At 42.3% G+C, this 24,385-nt stretch overlaps 1 protein-coding gene across 1 annotated transcript in view; it reads left to right on the plus strand.

Annotated features, from left to right (window-relative positions):
- Nucleotides 1-24,385, plus strand: part of LOC130603762 (ubiquitin-associated protein 2-like) — a 150,599-nt gene that overhangs the window by 90,389 nt on the left and 35,825 nt on the right. The window contains exons 15-20 of the mRNA XM_057417774.1: nucleotides 484-523; nucleotides 3,241-3,412; nucleotides 7,199-7,265; nucleotides 8,619-8,814; nucleotides 10,056-10,147; nucleotides 11,016-11,063. Of these exons, the coding sequence (XP_057273757.1) occupies nucleotides 484-523; nucleotides 3,241-3,412; nucleotides 7,199-7,265; nucleotides 8,619-8,814; nucleotides 10,056-10,147; nucleotides 11,016-11,063 (615 nt within the window). The remainder of the gene's footprint in view (nucleotides 1-483; nucleotides 524-3,240; nucleotides 3,413-7,198; nucleotides 7,266-8,618; nucleotides 8,815-10,055; nucleotides 10,148-11,015; nucleotides 11,064-24,385) is intronic.

A 24,385-nucleotide genomic window follows, 5' to 3' on the forward strand; every position in this document is an offset into this window, starting at 1 on the left:
TGTAATGGCTCAGTCACACTTGTCTTCTGCACTAGCTCATATGCACTGGTGAGGATCAAGTGTAGACTGTCAACTTCTGTACTCCATTGTTATCCAAAAACCAACTGGTGCTTCTTAAGTCTTTCAATGGAAAAAAAAATGGTGTCTCTGTGTAACTTGGATAGTTAAAATTGTGAGTTGTATTAGATCAAATGCACAACCATTTCCTATATGTTAATGCAATTCTTTTTTTTTATATTGGTGTGCACCTGAAGATTGTTATATGTAGTAAATGAGAAGATCTCCTGCTGATGGGTGTAACACCTTGCACTTGACACTTTATTATGTGGTTTTGTTAAAGGCAGTGAAAAGTTATATTTCTGCCTCTTTTTTGTCTTTCAACTTAGAATGAATATAGAATTTTGCATGAAGAATGTTCAATGTGTCATTCTGAAAATTTAATATACATTTAAGATGATTTATTAATTTCTCCTTTGTTTACAGAACAGGCACAGTGGTGTTAGAACACAGGCAACTCTTGAGCGTAAGTTTACAAAACTTGGTTGCGCACAGCACTTTCTGATCTTTCCTACTACTTGCTTTGTGCACAACTGTATTGGTGACATCTGTTTTACGTTTTTATATTGTTCTCACTGGCTAATTTTTGGATGACCCATTTGGGTTTATTTTGTACTTGCATAAGATACATTGCTTGCTTCTTGACTAAAACTGAAGTATGAAAGCAGCCCTATTAAATCTGCAAACCTAAGCAGTCTCAGAATTAGAGAAGCTGCTTTGCAGCTGATTTTTCTTTTGACTGTATCTGCCCAAAACCAAAACAAAATATAAAATTAAAAATTAATATCAAACTTAGCAGTTCTTCCAGTTCTCTGTTGTGAAGCTGTGAGTAGCATTTAGCTATAATGAAACAGTCACATTCTTTGAATGCACCTCTTGCTGGACATAGTGCTACTTATGTCCCGTTACAAGCCTGTGAGTAACATGCTCCCTCTGCCAGGTAGCTTGCTGCCTTGCAGTGGAGTAACAGTAAAACAGTACTGGCTCTGATACAGACATTACTGTTACCTTCATCTTGGCCTGTTTCTAATGAGGTATTTCAGTTGTAGCACCCCTACAGCTCTCTTCCTGGAGTTAAAATAGTTATAGCATTCATTCTGACCTTTATGTGCTGCTCTGTGGAAGTTTTCAAGAGCAGCAGTGTGAATTAACATCTTCTGGAATTCCAGCACTTCAATTTTAGATTTTAGGTCTGTCATCCTCTTAAACATCTCTTCAGGTAGGGTCTGAAGTTTTGAGTATTCAGATCTGTAAACAGTGTTTTGTTAGTGCCAAGTTAAATTTCAGTGAGCTGAAAGAGTGTATATACCAAAAAAGTTACCACTTAAAAGATTGTTATATATAAAACCAGCTTTTCAAGTGGAAAACTTTCTTAGTCTTACATACAGAACTAATAAAAAAATTATAAAATTCACTACAGGACTTGTCTTTTTGTTTATGTAAAACAAAGATCTGAGAATTAAGTGTGTTCAAGGCCAGGTTGGATGGGGCTTAGAGCAACCTGGTCTAGCGGAAGGTGTCCTTGCCTGTGGCAAGGGGGTTGGAACTAGATGATCTTTAAGGTCCCTTCCAACCCAAACCATTCTATGATAATTCCTAATATTTTTATAGTTATTCTATAATGGCTTTATTATTTCTATGCCAGTTCTGAGAGAACTTCCTCTCCCCCCGCATCTCAAACACGTAAACTGGAATCAGTCTTCTATCATGTATCTATTTCATGCATCCAAACTATTTTGAAATTCTATTCTTAACATTTGAAAGTACTGACCTTTTCCCTACTGTATGTGCTGATAATATTCTTAGTTGTTCATCTCTCATCTTTGCTGCTGTCCTTTAATATCCAGATCTCGTTCTTCGTAAACCCTTAGTGCAAAGCATGGCTGGTGTTTTATACTTCTGACCATCCCACTTGTTTCCTGGTTGTCTTTGTTTTGCACATTGTGTTCAGGTATCTTGTAAGGGGTCTTGATGAAGACCCCTTTTTACTTCAGGAATGGAACCCTGCTCTAAATATATTGAGAGTTGTAAATGTTATTTACTTATTTGTATATGTATCTTGCCAGGAGGTATCAGGTGATACAGTTGCCTTCATAACTGTGTTTCTGTTTGTCACTTTAATTTCCTTCTCTGTTGTCAGTTACCATCACTTATTGCCAAGGCCAAGATCTCTTGATTTCTGTTTGCATAGCACCCCATCCAGCAACCTGACTTGGGTCATTTAGTGAGGAAACCAAACCAATAACATGAACAAACTGTGATGCGTAACTTCCAAGCATGACCATTCTAAGACTGTCTTCATGTGCATTGCAAGTTAGTGATGATCCACTGGCTAGTGATCTCTGATGTGGTATGGAAGCATGGCCTGGCAAAAGGCAGGGCTCAGCTCTCTTTCTGAATTTTATTGATGGGCAAGTGACTCTAATTCTGTGTCTTATCATCGTAGGACAAGAGGTAAGTATAGAAACAGCTGGGTATTACGTTGGGCAGCAGAGTTGTTCTGTGTCTTATTACAGTATAGTGATCCTTTGGAAAGGCACATCTGTTCTACTCTGTATAGCCTAAAAAGTAATATTAATGCTAAATGCTTTTTGTTATCTAGGTCAAATAAAGTAAGACAATATTTGACAATTCTTTAGCCGTTGAAAGTGCTTAATGCTGTGCTCAGTTGGAGCTTCTTTTATTCTATTGCATTATACATTTGACTTGTTCTCCAAACTGGTAAGTTGTATGTGCCCTCACACTCCAGTTATCCAAGTCTCAGATATCAAAGGTGCTGTGTAGGTTGGAATGAAGAAGCAGAGCTGAAGGTAAAAGCATATTTGTACAGTGCCTTGAAAAGCACAAATGACTTGTTTGTGGAACCAAATGCAAGGAATTTTAAAATGAAGATTGACTTGCAAGTGAAAGTTAGTAATCTAGATAGTGGGAGGTAAAGTGCATAAGATTGTACATGTGAAAATTATAAATCTATTGTAGGTGAAGAGCTTAAAGGGGAAAAAAAGATAGTTCTGTTGCTATTTGAATTTTCATTAATAGCCAGACTGCTTGATACTGTTACTGGTTCTTAACGGTCAGGTTTTTGTAAAATGGGGGGAGAATACTGTTGTGTTCCTGGATCCAGGCTGGGATGTCAGGTATGCTGGAATTTGTCTTTGAATGCCTCTTTTTAACTTGTTGCAGCTACTTCATCAGTTCCAGAGCCTTTTCCTTTGCTATCTCCTGCTGGTTCTCTGCCTAGCATGGTATCCACCACTGCCTCGCTTCTGCCTTCAGCATCGCAGCACATGGCAATGTTGTCCAGCTTGCATCAGTCCAGTGATTTGGCCAGCAGCTCACTTTCCCAGTTAAGCAGGTACAGGACGAATTGTGATAAACTGAAAAGGTTTCCATTTTGGGAAAAGAGCAAATGTAAGGGTGATTGTGTATGGGGGCTGTCAGACACCTGGGTCCCCTTTTCTGACATTAACATTAAGTAGAGAGAGATCTAGGAGAGACCAGGATATTTCTGGTTGCAAAGCATGAGCTCTGGGCTGCCTTTTAATGGTAGCGCAGCTGCTGCCCTCAAGTTTTTGTGGTATATAAGCAACTTTGTGTTTCAAGGGGCTCTTGTTTCAATCATGGGAGCTAAATTTAATCCCTCATTTTGTTTTTCTTACTTTGTCCACAGTGCTTGCTGTTTGTTTAGTGTTGTATGTTTGAAATCATTCTTTAATGGTTTACTTCCTGGCTGATTTTGAAATATTGTAGCTTCATTTATATTTCTATTTCTTAGAATTAAAAATTAAATAATTCCATGAGGGCAGTGCATGGTGTTTTGGTTGTTTGTGTTTGGGGGTGGGTTTTTTTTTGGTGTTTGTTTTTTTTTGTGTGGTGGGTTCTTTGGGTTCTTTTTTTTTTTTTGCAGGTGTTTTTATTTTGTTTTTGTTTGTTTTTTTTCCTAAGCCATTTTCTTAAGACACTTTGAAATATCAGATTGGTGTTCCTGGAAGTGTATTTAGTACAGCTTAGCTCATTTGCACTATGTCTGATTTTTCAGTGCCTGTTACTTGAACTTCACCCTCAGGCAGGTGACATCTGAGGCTATAATGGTTGAATTATATTTTAATACTCACCTTTGTACTTTATTTGTTAATATAAGAAACTATTTTGATGGGATATCTGTCATGGTTTAAGTCCAGCCACACAATCTCTCTCTCACTCCCCCCCCTTCCTGCTCCCGGAGGGATGGGGAGGAGAATCGAAATAATGTAATTCCCATGGGTTGAGATAAGAGCAGTCCAGTAACTAAGGTATAACACAAAACCACTACTGCTACCACCAATAGTAATAATGATAAGGGAAATAACAAGGGAAGAGAATACAACTGCTCACCACCTTCTGCCCAATACACAGCCCCACCCAAGCAGTGATCTATCCCTTCCGGGTAACTGCCCCCAGCTTATGTAGTGGGCATGATGTGCTGTGGTATGGAATACCTCTTTGGCTATTTTGGGTCAGGTGTCCTGTCTCTGCTTCCTTCTGGCTTCCCCTCCTCCCTGGAAGAGCATGAGACTCAGAAAGTCCTTGGTCAGGGTAAGCATTACTTAGCAACAACTAAAACCATCAGTGTTATCAGTGCTGTTCCCAGGCTGAAAGTCAAAAACACAGCACTGCACCAGCTACTAAGAAGGAGAAAAATGACTGCTACTGCTGAACCCAGGACGGGGTTTTTTTCTGTTTCACAGCTAGGACATGGTTGATCCTCTTTTAATACACATTTTTTTTCTGTTGATTAAAATGGTAAATGTGTCAAATAAGAATTATTCCATTCACATTAGAAACAGCGTCTTCCCATATTTGTTTGTTGAAAAGCTGTGCACATTTAATTGGAGGATTGATGCTGTTGGACAGATATCAAGCACCATGAAAAGATGATGCCTGAATTCCAAGCACGTCTGACTTGGTTGTTCTGGAGGCTCTTGTCTGTGTCCCTACCATAGGTCAGATGGTCAATTAAGGTTTATTAGAAGAGCTGGGGAGAGTGTGGGAGGGAGTGGTTTAAAACCACATGTTGGACTGAACCACTTATTTCTTTGCTGCCTGAAGTGGTGTCATTATAATTCCTGCAGACAGGGAACAGTTTTAAAGAGTCAAAGTAAAATTAATCTATGAAACTGCCAAGTTTTATTCTTGTCCCACACCTTGAAGAGCTGGCAGAAGTGTTTGCCCTTAAATTAAGACATATAATTTAGCCTGCAGCTTTGTTATGAAAACTGCTGTATTTTCTTGTGGCTATTTCCATAGGGAACACTAAAATATTTGTTATGGTTAGGATCTCTCTTGTTTCTGATTTCTCATGAGGAGAGGCTTTTTGAGCACCAAACTATATGCTGCTGTTACTGACAGAAATTCACAGGCGTGATCAGCTAGGGGAAAAAGGTGGTGAAGCATGGAATCACTCTACAACTCAGAGAGAGTTATAAAGCAGGTATGTTTATTACAGCTCTGGGTGCAAGGGGGATCACTCCTCCTAACTTGCACACCGAGGGGTTAAGCAAGCAGATATTTATTACACACAAACATGCATATTCATTAGGTTCCCGAGAGAGCAGCGGGGATATTACAATTAGTTTAGGTACTCATTATCATAAGTCTCCTCCCTTTTGGCGCTTGCGCACTGCCTTCCGATGGTCCTGGGCGGGGGTCTTCAAGATGAAGTAAGCAGTCTTCCTCACGGTGCACTTTTCACCTTTGGCACAGTTGGATGCTCCAGTAACCACAAAACTAGCTGAAACCAGCCATATCTACAAGTTTCTGATAGCTGGCAAAGGTTTAGAACAGTGTGACCTTCGTACAAAATTTATTGCAAGCGGAACAGGATGGGCAGACAAGGAGTATCCTAAGCTAGCAGATGTTCGGGAGTCACTGTCTCCAAACTAACTGATAATTAGAAGGATTGTAAGAAATAATTCCCTCATTTAGAAGGATGGAAAGAAATAATTCACTCTTGTTAGTAAGACTACTAAATTCTATTATCACACCACAGACAACACAAACATTGTTGTCTACCTTAGACCTAAGTTAAGTTAAAAGTATTTTAACCCTATGTTTTCCAGGCACTTGCTTTCCTTATATCAGTGGTGTTAAAGCAGAGTTGCTTCCTAAAACAAAGTTATCTGCGGATGTTTTTCATCAGGGGATTCTTTATGTTCATATTTTGCAGTACATGTATAAAACTGAATTGATAGTTCTGAGTCATCTTTTCAAGGAGGAAATGGCTTTTGGTGGGGTGTGGTGGTATGAACCAGCCTTGATTAAATTGCCAGATTCTGTAGTAGTATGTCTAAGTTTTGGGCTTTCACAGATGCTCTTCATTTACTGGTTTTGTGGTTTGCTTGGGTTTTTTATGTGGTTGGGGTTTTTTTTCTTTTTTTTTTTTTTTTTGTTTTATTGGTTTTGGTTTTGGGGGGTGTTGGTTTTTGTTTGCTTTGTTTTGGGGTTTGGGTGGTTTTTTTGAGCCCTGTCTTTTGAGAGTGTGTTCGGGCTTTTGGTAGAGTTGTGGGGCAAATACCTTGCAGTTCTAATTGGTTGAACTAATGTTATGCAGGTTACGTGAGAAATACCATAATGAGTCAAACCAAAGCACTGCCTCACCTAATTAATACCTGTGCCCTGTAGCAGGCAGTAGCAGTTGCTTAGGGAAAGAATGTGAAACAAACCATGTGCTATGTGAACCTTCTTTTGGTTTTTGGACTTTACATGTCTTTGATTTGTTGCTATGTAATTCCTGAATCAGCTGTTGTTTTTTCAAAACAGATAGTAAATTGATAAATACAAATGAATGGTGGTTTAGATGTTTCTTGTTAGTAATTGTCTCTGTACTTCAGTTTCTTTTATTAAACAGTAGTAAGATATTAATTAAAGGAAAAAGTCTGTAATTGTCTGTCTCTATATATATGCATATACATACATGTATATACACACATCACTTACAGACAATTTTTCCTTTAATATCCTGCTGTGTATGTGTATACACACACCTACATTTTTTTTTCTTTAACTAAAATCCTACTACCTACTCTGTGTTTGTGTATATATGTGTGTAATATACATATTTAAAAATGTCCTAGGAAAAATTTTCTTTGCAATTTCTTTCTAGTTCCCTTTCCAGTCATCAGAGCAGCCTCTCCCCTGCTTCAGTGTTGTCTTCAAGCACATCACATGTGGTAAGTCCTATTTGGATTTCAACAGATTTTTGGCATATCATCAGTTTATCTGATGATTAAGACCCTCTCTTAAAGTTCATTGTGTCCCAGTACAGCAAGAACACAAACAAGAGCCTTATCTGAAGGACTGCCAGCCCTCTAGTGGTAAAAAAAGTCTTCAGCACTTGGGATTTGTACTAGATCAAGAATAGCTATTACAGAGACTTGCCAGTCACACAACTGTAGAGGAAATTTTCATGCCAGCAAGGGAGGATAGAATAAAGAATTTCTTGTAACAAATGTGTTAAAAACAAACAAACAAACAAACAAAACCACCACCCCAAAGCAGAACAAAAAACAAACCCCAACATTTTAACCTAGCTGTCTGAAACTTCTCCACTGGAGAGGTTAGCTGGCAAAATGCAGGTGATAGAATGATGCATATCATGACAGATGGTTTTTAGAGTTTACCATATGGCATTATTGTCACCTGTATATTTAATGCATTTGAATTAAGAAGTCAAATGGTATTGAACACAGTGTTCTAGATGAGGTTGCACAAACAAGTGAGACGCTGCCTTGTTCTGTGATGGAGTACCTCTGTACAATCCCAGTTGGGGTGTGCAGATACGTTACTGCTTTTCTTTATGCCTGTATTTTGGTTTATATTGCTCCATCCCTACTGCATATGTAACTTAAAAATTTACACTTATCCAAACATCCTTCTTTTCTGTTGTCAGAGTTGTTTTGGTGTCTTTGTGTTGATGACACTGTTTTGCAAGTGTGATCAGCTTACAGCTAAGGCACTGTATGGTGCTGGATTCAAACCAAGAACATCCTTTATCATTATGTGTTCCTGTAATAGATCTGGTCTGCATTTTAGTTTACCACATCAACTCTGTTTGTGGGGCACTGCTGTTTTAATCTTTTAAATTCTTCAAGTGCACTGAGGAAATCATGATAGCAGTGTCCTGTATTTTGAAGAAAAATGCTGTCTTTTGGAAAAATATAGGAGTTTATTTAACGTAACAGGTACTGGCTGAAAAGAGTATATAAGCAAAGGGCAAGAAATAATGGCATGGAGTGACATTTGAGTTACTACTGTATAATTTTGTGATGATGTAGTCATTTGAATTTAACTCTTGTGTAATAATTTTCTTTGAATATTTAAAAAACACAAGCATGCAACTTCATTGCTTGCTTGGTACATAGAGAATGCGTATCTTTTTCTTTTGCATGTGCTGCTGTTACTTAAAAGATTGCTGTTTTGGGGTGGTTTTGTGGATATTTTTTGTTTGGTTATGTTTTTTCCCCAGCATCTTCCACTGTGGTTTATTTGCTCCATGATCCTCATTCTCTTTGTCTCCTTTCTAGCACACTAGTATTGAGAACACAACTTCGCTTCAGCCCTCAACAACCTTTTCAGCTGTTTCAACCTCAGCCACTAGCACCACCTCTTCAGTTGTCAGCATGGCAAACAGTATGAACACTACAAACAGCCTTGGCCTGAGTGTTTCCAGTGTGTCTGTACCAGCTGCTTCCACACGAGCAGCTCCCTTAGTGTCTTCAGGTTTGCAATATTAACAGATTACATGGATAGACAGAGAACTTCAGTTGGCAGGGCTATCAGTTGAGCATCTCACCAGCCGTAACTACGCTGAGAAATCCACACTCTTGACTAGCATTTTCAGCATGCTTTATTTGTTGGCTTATGAAGTCGCCTTGTTTTGTGTTTTTGAAATATTTGTTAGGGTGTTATGTGGCATTTATAGAGCACATTCCATCCCCAAAGAGCTTTATAAATAGACACCAGAGCAGTTCTAACTTTGGAAGTTTTGGGCTAGAGATTTGCCCAGTTTGTCTTGGCTGTGAATTCACATCATCTTTAATTTCAGTCTTCTCTGTGATTTGAATTCATTTGGCAGTATCAAAATGTACTGCAGTGTCCTCATTATCATATGCCATATCCCTACTGCCACATGTACAGAAAGGAAAAAAGCGTCTGGTGTCTGTGTCATTCCAAAACAAATAGCACTTCAGAAAAAGGGCCCACAGAGAGAGAAAGAAGGTGGGGAGGCCTCTGGCACTGAAGTGGAAATAATGCTAAATTCTCTTTTGTTTCTGTAATCAACCTGAACTGCTAAAAGGAAATCCTATGGAGGGAACTAAGTGATTTAAATATTAAGATCAAACTTACAGAAGGATTTCTCATTTCTAATTCTAATACCTTGTAAATGAAGTGTCTGATAACTGGCCAAAGTTCATTTTTTATTTATTTAGTTTTAAACTCTTCTGCTTCCTGGCACTGCTTCTTTGAAGCAACTGAAGCTGTTTCAGTCTTCTCTTTGCTATTCCTAGCTGCAATAAGTCACTCACAAAAAGTATGCTGGCAAAATTTCATGTTTTCCAGTCTATTGCTAGTGATAAAGGAGAATGTGTTAACAGAGCAAAAAATGAGAGAATTTACAACAATGCCTGAATTTTGCCTGCAGGAGCGGATTGAGGAAAGGAGACTTCCTGTAATTCTTGTAATCCTCTTGGACAAAGTAAATGACAAAATCAGACTGTTCTCTGATGGGGCTGTTTTCAGTCTTAAGCAGCCTGTGCTTTTTCCTTTCCTTTGAGGCATGGTTAAAGTCTTCAGGCTATTTTAAGCATTCTCATCAACCAGCACAAAGTTATTTTGCTTAGTTCTGTTCTTTACAAGCTATGACAGTGAAGCCGCCAGGGTTTGTGAGCTATATTGTCTCAATGCTGAAGCCTTTTCTTCTCTAGAGGCTTGTTAAAAGTGTCTATATTTTTATTCTGCAGGCAAAGCTCCCCCAAACCTGCCCCAAGGTGTACCACACTTGTTGCATAACCAGTATATTGTGGGACCTGGAGGACTTCTGGCTGCCTACCCAGTAAGCAATTTAATTGTTCCTGTCCTTGATTACTTAACTCTGGTGCAAGTGGGCCCTCCAGACCTGCTGCGGTCTATGCCAGGGCATTTCTGTCAGCTCATTGCATCTGGAATTCTTGTTCCAAATGCTGAAGAATATGTGAAATTAACTCACGGGGTTTACTGTTGATAGTACACTAACGAACTGTTGGTACAGACCTGATTTAGCTGCTGTTGAAGCTAAATGTGCATGTTGCTTTAGTTTTCAGTGGTATCAGGTTTTTAGATCCTTTGAGTAAAATTAGACTCATTGAGGTTTGTGTTACTGGAATAGGTATATTATAGTAATAGCTGAAATGTTCCATGTGTCCTTTCTGTCATACTTTGAAAGATTGCACATAGCTGCTTGGTGTCTGACCAGGATCAACGTATTTTGGTTATCTTGAATCAGGAACTTTATTCTAATAATTTTTCTGTATCACACTGACTACAAGGGGATACCATAGGTCGCTTTGTGGTCTAGTCATTAAATCTTAAATCCTGCTATTCTCAGAAGTGATGATTGAAGCACAGAAGGCTGTTGCTCTTCTTACTTCCAAATCTGAATGCCCTGTACATTTTTCACAAGTTGATGAATGATACATCTGTGGAAACAGTGTTGAAGATGGGACAGTAATATTCTTAGAGGGCTGCTGTCATCAAGAAACAGCAGAGTGATAAGCTGTTTTAAACTTACCTCTACTAGCCTTAAAATGCTACAGTGCACCATGATAGCAAAATGCGACATATAACTGTACACCTTTAAAACAGACTCTGTTTAAAGCCCCAAATTGGTAAGTGTCAGAGAAAAGCGTTATAATGATGTTTTATTTTTATTTGTCTTTAAGCAGATTTACGGTTATGATGATCTCCAGATGCTTCAGTCCAGGCTGCCAATAGTAAGTAAATGGCTTGGCTTATTTAATTTTAAACAAGTTACCTTCAGTATTGATTGTTTGTGCAACACAAATTAGTGCATTTGATGGTGACTAAGAGCTTATCTGTATGTAGTATATTGTGGGCATGCTTTGTGCTTTTGAGAAGGGAAATTTTTAATTGTTGTAGCAAAAGTATGACATCTTGTCAAATCTAGTTGAACCCTGAGTGGGAATGTTTTCTTTTACCAAGAGGTAAGGTTGAACAGCAAGTACACAAATTGGCAGCCAGTAGGTGCATCTGAATGTTTTTGGAGGCACTCATAGGTAGAGATCTTTGTGTATGCATCATGGCAATAAATGCAGGTGAGCTGCAGGAGGGGAAGAGTATATGATGTTTTCTTCCTTACCTGGATACAGAACATAAATGGTGTGTGAGAAAAGCTGTGAGTTAGATTCACAAAGACCCTCAGCCTGGATTGTGGAAAGGTAAAGAATTTTGTTTTCAGAAAACTAGGGTAAGGATCATGGAGAAAAAGTTTGCTAGTATGTAACAGAAAAAAGTCACAGGATTAAGTGATGCAATGCATCCCTAGAGGCAGAAATGGAGCAATGAGTAGTGACCTGGAAAAGAAGTATCACTGGATGAATGCCATGGCTAAAGGTCCAGGTCAGTACCAGGTCTTCCATGTGGAGTCTGGAGACAGCAAGAGTCAGATAGTCAAAGGTGAGTACAGGGATTTCCCAGGCAAAACCCTGTCCAGTTGCACATCCCGAACATCCATCTCAAAACCAGGCAATTTTATTCTATATGCCAGCATAAATAAATAAATAAAGCATGTTGAAAATGCTAGTAAAGAGTGTGGATTTCTTAGAGCAGTTATAATTGGTCTTAGGAGGAGCAGCTGAGGGAACTGGGGTTGTTTAGCCTGGAGAAAAGGAGACTGAGGGGAGAACTTATTGCTCTCTACAACTACCTGAAAGGAGGTTGTAGCAAGGTGGGTTTTGGTCTCTTTTTTCCAAGTAACAAGCGATAGGATGAGAGGTCAGAGGGACTGTATCATTCTCTACCTGAAAGGAGGTTGTAGTGAGGTGGGGTTTGGTCTCTTCTCCCAAGTAACACATGATAAGACAAGAGGACACTTCCTCAAGCTGTGCCAGGGGATGTTTAGATTGGATGTTTGTTTAACATCTTTGTCACTGACATGGACAGTGGGATTGAGTGTGCCCCCAGCAAGTTTGCCGATGACACCAAGCTGTGTGGTTCGGTTGATACGCTGGAGGGAAGGGATGCCATCCAGAGGGAACCTGACACACTTGTGAGGTGGGCTGATGCCAACCTCATGAGGTTTAACCATGCCAAGTGCAAGGTCCTACACCTGGGTCGGAGCAATCCCAGGCAAAGCTACAGGTTGGGCAGAGAAAAGATTCAGAGCAGCTCTGCGGAGAAGGACTTGGGTGTGTTGGTTGATGAGAAAATGAACATGAGCCAGCAGTGTGCGCTTGCAGCCCAGAAAGCCAACCGTATCCTGGGCTGCATCAAAAGGATCATGACCAGCAGGTCGAAGGAAGTGATCCTGCCCCTCTACTCTGCTCTTGTGAGACCTCACCTGGAGTATTGTGTGCAGTTCTGGTGTCCTCAACATAAAAAGGACATGGAACTGTTGGAACAAGTCCAGAGAAGGGCCACAAGGATGATCAGGGGACTGGAGCACCTCCCGTATGAAGACAGGCTGAGGAAGTTGGGGCTGTTCAGCCTGGAGAAGAGAAGGCTGTGTGGAGACCTCATAGCAGCCTTCCAGTATCTGAAGGGGACCTATAGGGATGCTGGAGCGGGACTCTTCATTAGAGACTGTAGTGACAGGACAAGGGGTAATGGGTTAAAACTTAAACAGGGGAAGTTTAGGTTGGATATAAGAAGGAAATTCTTTCCTGTTAGGGTGGGGAGGCACTGGAATAGGTTGCCCAGGGAGGTTGTGAATGCTCCATCCCTGGCAGTGTTCAAGGCCAGGTTGGACGAGGCCTTGGGTGATATGGTTTAGTGTGAGGTGTCCCTGCCCATGGCAGGGGGGTTGGAACTAGGTGATCTTAAGGTCCTTTCCAACCCTAACAATTCTATGATTCTATGATATTGGGAACAATTTCTTCACTGACAGGGTTGTAAAGCATTGGAACAGACTGCCCAGGGAAGTGGTTGAGTCTTTTCTGCAGCTGAACTTTCCCTTCCTGCCCAAGTCTCTTTTCTGTCTGTAATGTCCCGGTGTTGACTGTAGTCTGTTTCCCTTTCACTTGTGTGTCACCTTTGTTTTCATATTAGCTGATCTTTTCACCTTTGGACGGATTGTGAAATGATGTTGCTTGGAAGAGCCTGGGGAGCCCCCTCCTGGAGAAAGGGCCTTGAGGTGGTGGAGGTGGTGGCTTCCAAGGAGGTGGCTCTGTGTATAGGCAGGTGATGGTTTGATGTGTTCCTGGATAGAGCTGGCCCAGCTCCTTTGTTTAAAGCTCCTGAGAATGGGGAAGAAAGGCTTTTCCTTCAGGAAAAAAGGGAAGGGCTTTGTTGCTCCTCCTGGCTGTGGTCCCATGTGTGTGCCCCTGTAGCAGGGGTTTTGTGTTTTCTCTACTTCCTTGCCTGTGGTGGCTGGAGAGCAAAGAAGATGCTCCCCATGGGGCTATTGGTAAGTGAAAGGTCTTGTGTTTGGGATGGCCTGAGCCCCTGTGCCCCTAGATGTGCAGGGGATGTTGTCATCAGGGAAGGTGAAAGGATGGAGGTAGGGATGGTGCAGTGGTCCAAAAGTGATGGTGGCAGCATGGGGGTGGCCACGCAGGTTGGTCGGGGTAGTTGGGCTAATTGCGCATAATGCAGGCGAGGTTGTGGAGGCATTGGAAGCAGACACGAGATGCTAGACAGACATGGCTGCCAGGTGACTAGCTTTATGCGGTGCCGTGGCTTTCCCTTTATTGTTTTCTTATTTCAGTGAGTTTCCAACCGTGGTTTTCAGTTTGGCTGGTGGTTGTGGTGATGTTGGGGAAGATTGGTGGTGGGGTGGCCGTGCTTGGAGAGGGCAGTGGTGTGTTGGGGGCAGGTTGGCTGTAGTGGTTCAGTGGAGGTTGTGAAAGTGTTGGGGTAGTGACACATGGGGTAATTTTGCTGCTGGTCTGTTTTTGTGGTTTCTCCTTTCCCACTGTCCTAGATTCAGCTGTAGCAGTTATTTTTCTCCTTCATAGTAGCTGGTGCAGTGCTGTGTTTCAGCTTTACTCTGAGAACAATGCTCATAACACACCAGTGTTTTAGTTGTTGCTAAGTAATGCTTACTCCGATCAAGGACTTTTCAGTCTCTCATGCTCTGCTGTGATGGAGCAGAGACAGAACACCTGACCCAAACTAGCCAAAGGGGTATTCCATGCCACAGCACGTCATGCCCAGTATATAAACTGGGGGGAGTTACTCGGAAGGCTCAGGTCACTGCTCAGGTTGGGCTGGTTATCAGTCAGTGGGTGGTGAGCAATTGTATTGTGCATCACTTGTGTTTATTGTTTGGGTTTTTTTTCCCTTCCATTTTAGTTTTATATTCTCTCCCCTTGTTATTTCCCTTATCATTATTATTGTTAGTAGTTGTAGTAGTGTTGGCGTAAGAACTGACACATAACCACCGGAATGGTTATATGAGGTGCTTTATTGAGGCGCCGGGAACCAGGGGTACGCACCCAAATCTGGTTCCGATTCCCGTCACATCGCGTTCGCAATTTATACACTAAAAATTTCGTAACTAATACATATTCAACACAGATTACATCATTGACTAATACATATGCATCAAAGATTGCTACATCAATCTATTACGACATCAGCCTCTTCTGCGCTTGCGCCGCCCCCTCTGGTGGTTGCCCTGATGAAGTAAGGAGTCTTCCTCAGATGAAGTAAGAAGTCTTCCTCAGGTTGTCCTTTTCACCTTTCCTCTACTTGGCCAGGTCCCAGTCGTCTTCCCGACGTTAGCATTCTCTTATCTTCACCAGGATGCTTCTGGTATGCTGTTTTTGGCTATCTTAAACTTAGGTTCTGCTTGGGTAGAGTTTTACAATACATACACCTATACTCCCCTCACCATATGCAGTTATGTTAGCTCTTGCTACCAAGACTACCATTGTATCATGTAGTTACAGAGTAACTATGATACAAAACGGCAAAGTTACGTCTTCTAATATACAAAGCCTCACTATTGATTTATAAATTTCTCAAATATAATCATTTTACTATTTTATATGATTATTTTATTGTAAAAACTTCACCCTCTCTAACAGTAGTAGTTTTGTATTATACTTCAGCTGTTGGACTGTTCTTATCTCAACCCGTGGGATTTACATTCTTTTGATTCTCCTTCCCACCCTTCTGGGAGCAGGGGGGATTGATCGAGCGGCTGTGTGGTTCTGAGTTACTGGCTGGGCTTAAACCATGACAGAGAATGAAAAGTCCTTGATCAGGGTAAGCGCTACTGAGCAACAACTAATACATTGATGTATTATCAGCATTGTTCTCAGACTAAAGCCAAAACACAGCACTGTTCCAGCTACTAGGAAGAAAAATAACTATCCCAGCAGAAACCAGGACGGTGCCCAAGTCTCTTTATCTAATGTGCTAGTATGGGTTGTGGGTTGTCTTTGTTTGCGTGTCAATACATATTTTCTTTTTACAATTTGGAAGAGTTGTAAAAGGATGTATTTCTCTTGAAACTCAGCAGCTCTTTAAGTCCATGTGCTATTTGAGTAGGTAGTTGTGGGTCTAAGCTCCTGAGGGCTAAATGTTTTTTGATGAGGTTTTTATAGTCTCTTTTTTCTCCTTTCCTTCCTTTGAGCCTCGTCATGATGGGGGATAAGAAGTCTTTTCTAAGCTCTTATTTATTGAATGAAGGAGACACAGTGTAATGGATGGGAACCTAGCTTAGAGTTGATTCCCTCTCGTGACTGAAAGACATAACAAAGTATGTTTTTTGTCAAAGTGTATTTGGTAGAGTATACATATTTTTATGTTCATCATGACTGTCTGAAAGAGTCAGGAAAACATAGGTGTGCAGCTCTTCTGTGACCTTCATATACTTAGCCACACCGGGGTGCCTGGCCAGTGCTCTCAGCATGGATAACAATGAGATCATGAGAAACTGCACAGCCCCACGGGTAACGAATTAGAGATCTGGAATAAAGCTGGTTGTTTTTCTAAGGGTATAAAAGCAGGACCCTCTTGTAGCCGAATCTGAAGCCTCATCTATGGGTGGACGCACTGCATAGGAATTTTCCCAATTACTCGAGAGTCCTGGCATCGGTTGCAAGCTGGAAGTGTGGGCTTGGATGATGATTCAGTGGTAATTGGTGATGTATTTCTTTTTGATCTCTGTTCTCTCTATGCAGTAATGATTTGATACATTCCTAGTTTTCCTCTGTGCTATACATATGATTTGCTTTATTGTACTTATTGTATGTATATATAGACTTGATTTGTGTTAGTGTGTTTATTCGCTTTAGTGTGCTTGTTTAATAAACTGTGCATATTATACAGCTAGTGTATGGTCATTTTGTAGCTTATCCTGTGTGGCAGCAGAACACACAGACAGAAATATTTTTGTATAGGGTGATTTTTGCTATTCTTGCCAGTTGAGGATTTTTTAATGATTTCGGTCTCATTGTGCTGTGTGGAGGAAAAGGTCCTCTACAATCAGTTCCCTAGGCTCATTAGAAATGAGCCACAGGGTAACATGCCACTGTTGGAGTCCAGATCCACAGAGCAACTTAAATGTGTCTGTGCCAATGCCTGCAGTATGGACAACAAACAGGAGGAGCTGGAAGCCATCATGACATAATGGCCATCATAGAAACATGATGGAACGATTTGCATGATTGGAGTGCTGCAGTGGATGGCTACAGGCTCTTCAGAAGGGATAGACAAGGAAAGAGAGGTAGTGGGGTTGCATTGTATATCAGGGAGTGCATTGACTGCCTTGAAATCAGTGTTGAGAGTGAGAAGGCTGAATGTTTGTGGGTGAAGATCAGGGGGAGGCCAACCAAGCAGATATCCTGGTAGGAGTCTGTTATAGACCGCCTAGCCAGGATGAAGCTACAGATGAAGTGTTCTTCAAACAACTGGGAGAGGTTTTCGCAATCACTTGCCCTTGTTATAGTGGGGGACTTAAACCTAACAGATGACTGCTGGAAGTACAATACAGCAAAGAAGAAACAATCCAGGAGGTTCTTCCCCATAATCCAGGAAGAAATGGTTAGTGACCTCCTGCTCCACTCAGATGTATAAACATCTATGGGGCCAGATGGGTTACACCCAAGAGTGCTGAAGGAGCTAGCAGAAGAGCTCGCCAGGCCACTCTCTATCAGCAGGTCTAGTGGGCAGGTCCCAGAGTATTGGAGTTTGGCCTGTATACAAAAATGGCAGGAAGGAAGACCCCAGAAACTACAGGACTGTCAGTCTGACCTCAGTGATGGGGAACGTCATGGAGCAGATCATACTGAGTGAGATCACAGAGGACGTGAGGGAAATTCGGGACATCAGGCCCAGTCAGCATGGGTTCATGAAGGGCAGGTTCTGCTTGACCAGCCTGATTTTCTACCATCAGGTGACCTGCCTGCTTGATGAGGGAAAGGCTGTGGACATTGTCTATTTGGACTTCAGTAAAGCATTTGACACTGTCTCCCACAGCATTCTTCTGGAGAAACTGGCTGCTCATGGCCTGGATAGGTGTATTCTTTGCTGGGTTGAAAACTGTCTGGATGGCCGAGCCCACAAAAGTGGTGGTAAATGGTGTCACATCTATGTTGGTGACTGGCCACTAGTGGTGTCCCTCAGGGCTCAGCATTAGGGTCAATGTTTAATATCTTCATTGATGATCTGGATGAGGGGATTGAGTGCACCCTTAGTAAATTTGCAGATGACACCAAGTTGGGTGGGACTGTTGATCTGCTGGAGGGTAGGAAAGCTCTGCAGAGGGATCTGAACAGGCTGGATTGACGGGCTGTGGCCAGTGGTATAAGGTTCAGGAAGATAAAGGGCTGGGGCCTACACTTGGGCCACAGCAACCTCATGCAATGTTACAGGCTTGGGGAAGAGTGGCTGGAAAGCCTCTCGGAGGGAAAGGACCTGGAGGTCCTGGTTGACAGCCAGCTGAACATGAGCCAGTTTGTGCCCAGGCGGCCAAGGCAGACAACGGCATCTTGGCCTTTATCAGAAATAGTGTGGCCAGCAGGGCCAGGGAAGTGATCATCCCCCTGTACTTGGCACTTGTGAGGCCACACCTTGAGTACTATGTTCAGTTCTGGACCCCTCACTGCAAGAGAGATACTGATTTGCTGGAGCGTGTCCAGAAAAGGGCAACAAAGCTGGTGAAGGGTCTGGAGCACAAGTCTGATGAGGGAATGGCTGAGGGAACTAGGGTAGTTTAGTTTGGAGAAGAGAAGGCTCAGGGGGGACCTTATCGCTCTCTGTAACTACCTAACAGGAGGATGGAGGGAGGAGGTGGCTGGTCTCTTCTCCCAATTATCAAATTATAGGACAAGAGGTAATGGCCTCAAGCTGTGCTAGGAGAGGTTTGGGTTGGATATTAGGATCAATTTCTTCACTGAGAGTGTGGTCAGGTATTGGAACACACTTCCCAGGGAAGTGGTGGAATCACTGTCCCTGGAAGTGTTGAAAAATTGTGTAGATGAGGCCCTTAGTGACATGGTTTATTGGTAGACTTGGTAGTGCTGGGGTAAAGGTTGGACGTGATGGTCTTAAAGGTCTTTTCCAACCTAGTTGATGCTATTCTATGATTCTGTGATTTTTTCGATTTCCGGTGTTTGCCTGGTGAAATACTTGTAGTTTATGTTATGCTATCATACTAATGGAATTTCTCAGTCTTGTGCCCTTGTGCCCTCTGTCATGGTTTATCTCAAAGAAGGGTTGAGATAAGAACAGTTCAGTAACTAAGGTATAACAGAAAACCACTACTATTACCACCACTAATGATAATGATAAGGGAAATAACAAGGAGAGAGCATAAAATTGCTCACCACCCACCAACTGATACCCAGCCTGACCTGAGCAGTGATCTGGGCCTTCCAAGTAACTCCCCCCAGTTTATATACTGGGCATAACATGCTGTGGTATGGAATACGCCTTTGGCTAGTTTGGGTCAGGTGTTCTGTCTCTGCTTCCTTCCAGTTTCCCCTCCTAACTGGTGGAGCATGAGACTGAGAAAGTCCTTGATTGGAGTGAAGGAGCAGCTGGTGGCGAGTGGGCAGTTTCCTTTATGGGGAATGCTGTGCTGGCTGGTTTGGACCATGCTGGGTGGTGGTGTTTAGGGGATGTGTTGGAGTGAAGAAGGCCTAGGCCAATGTGCTTTATGTAGTGAGGCAAGTTGCTGTGGCTACTGGTGTGTGAGCACAGGCAGGAGCATCCTGGGCCAGTTGTGGTGGTTGTAGGAGAGCAGTAAGTAGTCCTGAGTATCTCCTATGGTTTTTTTTTGTGGCTCTTTGTTGTTTCTTGGGTGGGGTTGGTAGCACTGGGGTGCTGTTCCTTGTCCAAATCTCTGCTGGCCTTGTTGGGTCCCCTCCTGTGATAAATAATTGTTGATGTGAGGGTCCCACAGTGTCCATGGGGACTTGTACTCAATCAGGGGAGGCTGCAGTCTGGATGGGCTAGATAAAGCTGTGGGTAATTGTCCTGGGTTCAGCAGTAACAGTAATTTTTCTCTTTCTTAGTAGCTAGTGCAGTGCTGTGGTTTTGACTTTCGGCCTGAGAGCAGAGCTGATAACGCCGATGTTTTTAGTTACTGCTCAAATGTTTAGACTGACCAAGGACTTTGTGAGCCTCATGCTCTGCCAGAGAGGAGGGGAAGCTGGGAGGAAGCAGAGACAGGACACCTGACCCAAACTGACCAAAGAGGTATTCCATACCACAGCACGTCATGTCCAGTATGTAACTTGAGAGTTACCCGGAAGGGCTAGTTCACTGCAGGGTTGGATGAGGTATCGGTCGGTGCTCGGTCGGGTGGGGTGGGGCGAGTTATCGGTCGGCTGGTGGTAAGGTGATGTAGTCTCTTCCCTTGTTGTTTCCTTTATCATTATTATTATTGGTGGTAGCAGTAGTGATTTGTGTTATACCTTGGTTACTAAATTGTTCTTATCTCAACCTGTGGGAGTTGCATTCTTTTTGATTCTCCTCTCCATATGTTCATGGTGTGCGGGCTATGGTGTAGGTGTGTGGACTGTGCCACAGCCTGGCCCCGGCCTTGTTGTGGTCGTGCTCATTTCCTTCTCAGCACAGGCTCCTGGCTGGAAAAACTGTGAGCCATGCTGAGCAATCCTAGCCCAGGCTGCTGCTGCCTCCACTTCATCTGGCTGCCAATTTTGGCTGGGGATGGCCATTTGGTGTGGGTGGGTTTGGTGGAGGGCAGGAACAGCTTGGCTCTTCATCTGTTGTGTGGGCATGTCCACGCATTGGAAGCAGATGTGAGCTTTGAGGCAGATGTGATCCCATGTGCAGGGCCTGTGGTGGTGGGCACAGAGGAAGTGCCAAGTGTGCCCAAAGTATTTGTTGATCCTGAGCAGTAGGTTGTGGAGCCCTTGGCCTTTGGAGAGCATGCCATTGGCTGTCATGCATTGCTCCAGGTGGTGGATGTAACACTGGAGGTTGTTGAGGAGGTTGTGCCTTGCTTGGGCATTCCAGTGGTGGGGGGTGCTGTGGCTCCTGAGGTTGGCAAAGAGGTGCTGGAGGATGTGGAGGCTGGTGGTGGTGGCTTGCTGTGGATGGTTGGTGTGGAGGAGGGTGTCAGTGAAGGGGAAGGGTGCCTCCTTGTGGTAGCAGAGCTGTGGCAGGGGGACAGCCATGATCTGGAAGAGCTGTCGGCTGTGCCGGGGGAAGATGGCATCACAGGGATGCAGGTGGTGGCAGGTGAGGGCTGTGGCAAGAGCTGTCAGGAGCAGTAGTGCCAGGGGGTGGTGGTGGTGGTGCTGTGCTGCAGGTGAGGCTGTGGGGTTGTGAGTGCAGCCATGGTGGGGCTGTGAGTGGTGCTGGGCATGAGCCTAGTCAGGCTTGGTGGTGGTGTGGGTGGGCATTGTGCTTGGGGTGCTGCTGGGTGGCAGCTTTATGTGGTGCCGCAGCTTTCCTTTCATCATGCTCTAGACAGACTTTCCATTTGCATTTTCAATTTTGTTTTTCATTTACTTTCTCCTGAGGGCTTTTGTTGTTGTCACGTTAAGGGGGTCTTTACCCCCTGTAAGATGGAAAATTTCACCCCCCTCACTCATAAGCTTGACTGGTCTGTTAACGTCTCAGGATAGGTGAGACCCTTGAGCCCAATTAGACTGTCAGAGCCTTCTGCAGGTGCTCCACTGGACAGCACGCTGTATTGGAGGGTGATTCGATCGTCCTATTCAGGGTACATGGCAACAGATTCACACATCAAGTTAAAAATTTTAAGTTAATTTTAAGACAATTTTAAGTCTCTTTTAAGTCTCCAGAAGCTTACACAAAATAGATCTAAGCTGAGAAATTTTATTATAGAATTTTTCGATAGCTTAAGGTCTGAAGATTGTTGTTGACAATTGCTAGCTGTGAGAACAAGTGTGAAAATAATGAAGCCAGCTAAAATCAACCATTAAATGCACATATAGTTCTTACCCAATAGGCATCCCTATGGAGGGGAGAAGACAGGTTCAGCCTGTCAACTGATCCCAGCAGTTGCAATAAAGTCTTCTCTCATCACACACCCCCCTTAATTTCACATATTTATATGATTTAATTCAAATTAATAACTCCCTGTAACCCTATGGAGTTTGACTATATAGCTAACCACCTATGGAACTAGAGTGTGTACCTATGGAGCTTGAAGGGCTCTATTCATACATATTTTGTTAACAATTGGTATGAAATTCTCTCACTTTGCAGTCCTTGTTTGGCAGCTGCTGTGTGTTTTATCAGTACATGGTGTCTTCAAGTTCCTGCTCCTGCAGGGAGAATAACAGCCTGGCCATGGTGCCTTCACTTTGCTCCACCCTCCATTCAGTTTATCTCAGCATATGCCAAGGTCACAGGGTTGCCTGGGGAACTATCATGGGATTGATTCTGTGCATGTTAGCCACATTCTATCCTGGAAGTAAATAATTAATTTCCTTAATATAGTAACATAACTTTGAGGATTTGGAGGGATGTGTGGGGCTGGTCACTGATTTTCCCCATTATTCCATATAATCCACCCCGTGACTATCATCACTCAAGCTACATAATATTTAGTCTGATTTAGGAACACCTTGTGCATATACACTCAATGGAGGAAGTCAATAAAACAGTCACTTTACAGTAATCCAGATTCTAATATACAATGCAATCGTTAGAATAAAGAGCAAAACAGTTAATGTCAGTAGAGTAACAGCAGGGTGAAGCATTCTGTCGAGAATTCCTGTAGGTGAACATCCAGGAAGAGTTTCCCACTACCGGTGTTCTGCACCTCTCTTGACTCGTTCCGACATGTGATGTATTTCTTCTGCAACATGATGGTCAGTAATTTGTCTTTTGTCTTTTGTCTCAAACTTGCTTCAGCAGTTGTTTCAGGTCTTCATGTAGCAGCAGTTTTCATCTTAAGGTGAGATTCATCCCAGTGGGGGTAGGTAGTAGGTCCTGAATTAGCAGATAGATAGACCTCATTAATTAATAAGACAGGACAGGAGCTGAGTAAGTGAAATCACATCCTATAAGCTCAACAAAATTACAAGCATAAATTTTTGAGTCATTATCTGTATCCACAGTAACATTATCTATGCGTATAAAGTCGCAAAGAGTTCTCATGCAAGCATATCCTTTGCCAATATATACAAGTACAGTTTCAGAGATTTAATTGGGATATATTTCAAAATTACAAATGTTCTGTTCAGTGTCAAGGCAAATGGCTTGACCTTTGATGGTGTTACTCTCACAAATAATCTCTTGTTCTTTTCCATGACTGTGTTTAGGGTGTGTGGGGAGCATGGCTCCTGTGCTGTTATGGCTCAGTGGGGGATGCAAAAGCCTTGCAGCAGAGGCTTTTGGGGCAGCTGTGTTGGGAATGCGTTTTGGGGTTTCTGTTTTGTGTCACTTGTGAATTGGCTCGCTTAGTTTTTATTTTCAAGTTTCTCTGCCTACCAGCTTCTGTTTTTCTTATCTCATGCTCTGATATTATTTGTATATATGAGTTAAGGCATGTTTTCCTTTGTTTCTTATTGACAAACATTTTTAGGTTCTTAGTTTGTCGGTCTCCCCCCCCCCCCCACCTTTTTCCATAACACCTGCAGCCTTGATGGTGAAAGAGTTTTTCCTCTCTCTGCAAATAACTTGCAGAATGGTTTTGGGGGCATCTGTCATCCCCCTCGCTCTCTGAGTTATTTGTCCTCAGTGTGTTGATCTTTATAAATAAATGTTTAAATGTTGTGAAGGATTTTTCATCAACTATTTATGCAATGATTGTCATTTCTAGATTTTGTTTTGTGGGGGGTTTGTTGTTGTTTGTTTTGAATTTCTTGTAGAAATTAGGCAACATTAAGTGTGTGGGAATCAGGAGCTGATGGGAATGCTTGTCTTTGACAACCTGGTCCATTCATATCTAGAAAGTGAAAATGGGCAGAGTCCCAAGTGCAAGTTGTCACTGCTTCCTGGGAAGCTTCCAGCGGTAAGAGGTACCAGTGGCTGCTGATATAGTGAAAATGGGGGTTTCCCCTGAGGTTTGGGGGTGGTGATGTCTTTTTTTTTTTTAAATTTAACTGAATTTCTTAATGTGCATGTTGATGCTGTAAATTGTCACTCTTGTTTTTTTGTTTTTGTTTTGTTTTGTTTTGTTCATTTTTGTGTGAATTACATTGGGATTTGTGGTCTTTTCTGCTAGTTTGTTGCAGGCTGCCTGTGTAGTAGAGAACTTACAGATGTCTTAAATGGTGTGCGTGGTACCTAGTGAGCTGCTTGGTAGAGCTTAAATCTATTATGTCAGATCACTTACCATTTTTCAGTCCTTTTCTGTCTCACCTTTTGAGTCTATTCCTGATATACCAGTTTTGGCTTTAGGCACCTTCTACTGCATGCCTTCTGTAGGTCAGGAAATACCCATATTGTCTGAAGAGCAGAGTATCTCTTCTGATGTTTTCCTATGGGTGGACATGAAATGCAAAGATAACTGTCTTGCAATCATATATTCTAATGATTTTTTTGTTTTGAATGTGTGTATGCACAGTTGTGTGGGATAGGTATATGCAGTGCTGATGTGTTTTTTTTCACCTGAGAGGTAGTGGGAATAATGGCAATCCTTAGACCCTGTTCTCATGTAGATTTGGTTATATTTTTTCTG

This window comes from Pezoporus wallicus, unplaced genomic scaffold, assembly GCF_028554395.1.
Source record: "Pezoporus wallicus isolate ANWC-B61680 ecotype Strahan unplaced genomic scaffold, APGP_CSIRO_Pwel_v1 contig_2545, whole genome shotgun sequence".
NCBI lineage: Eukaryota > Metazoa > Chordata > Aves > Psittaciformes > Psittacidae > Pezoporus > Pezoporus wallicus.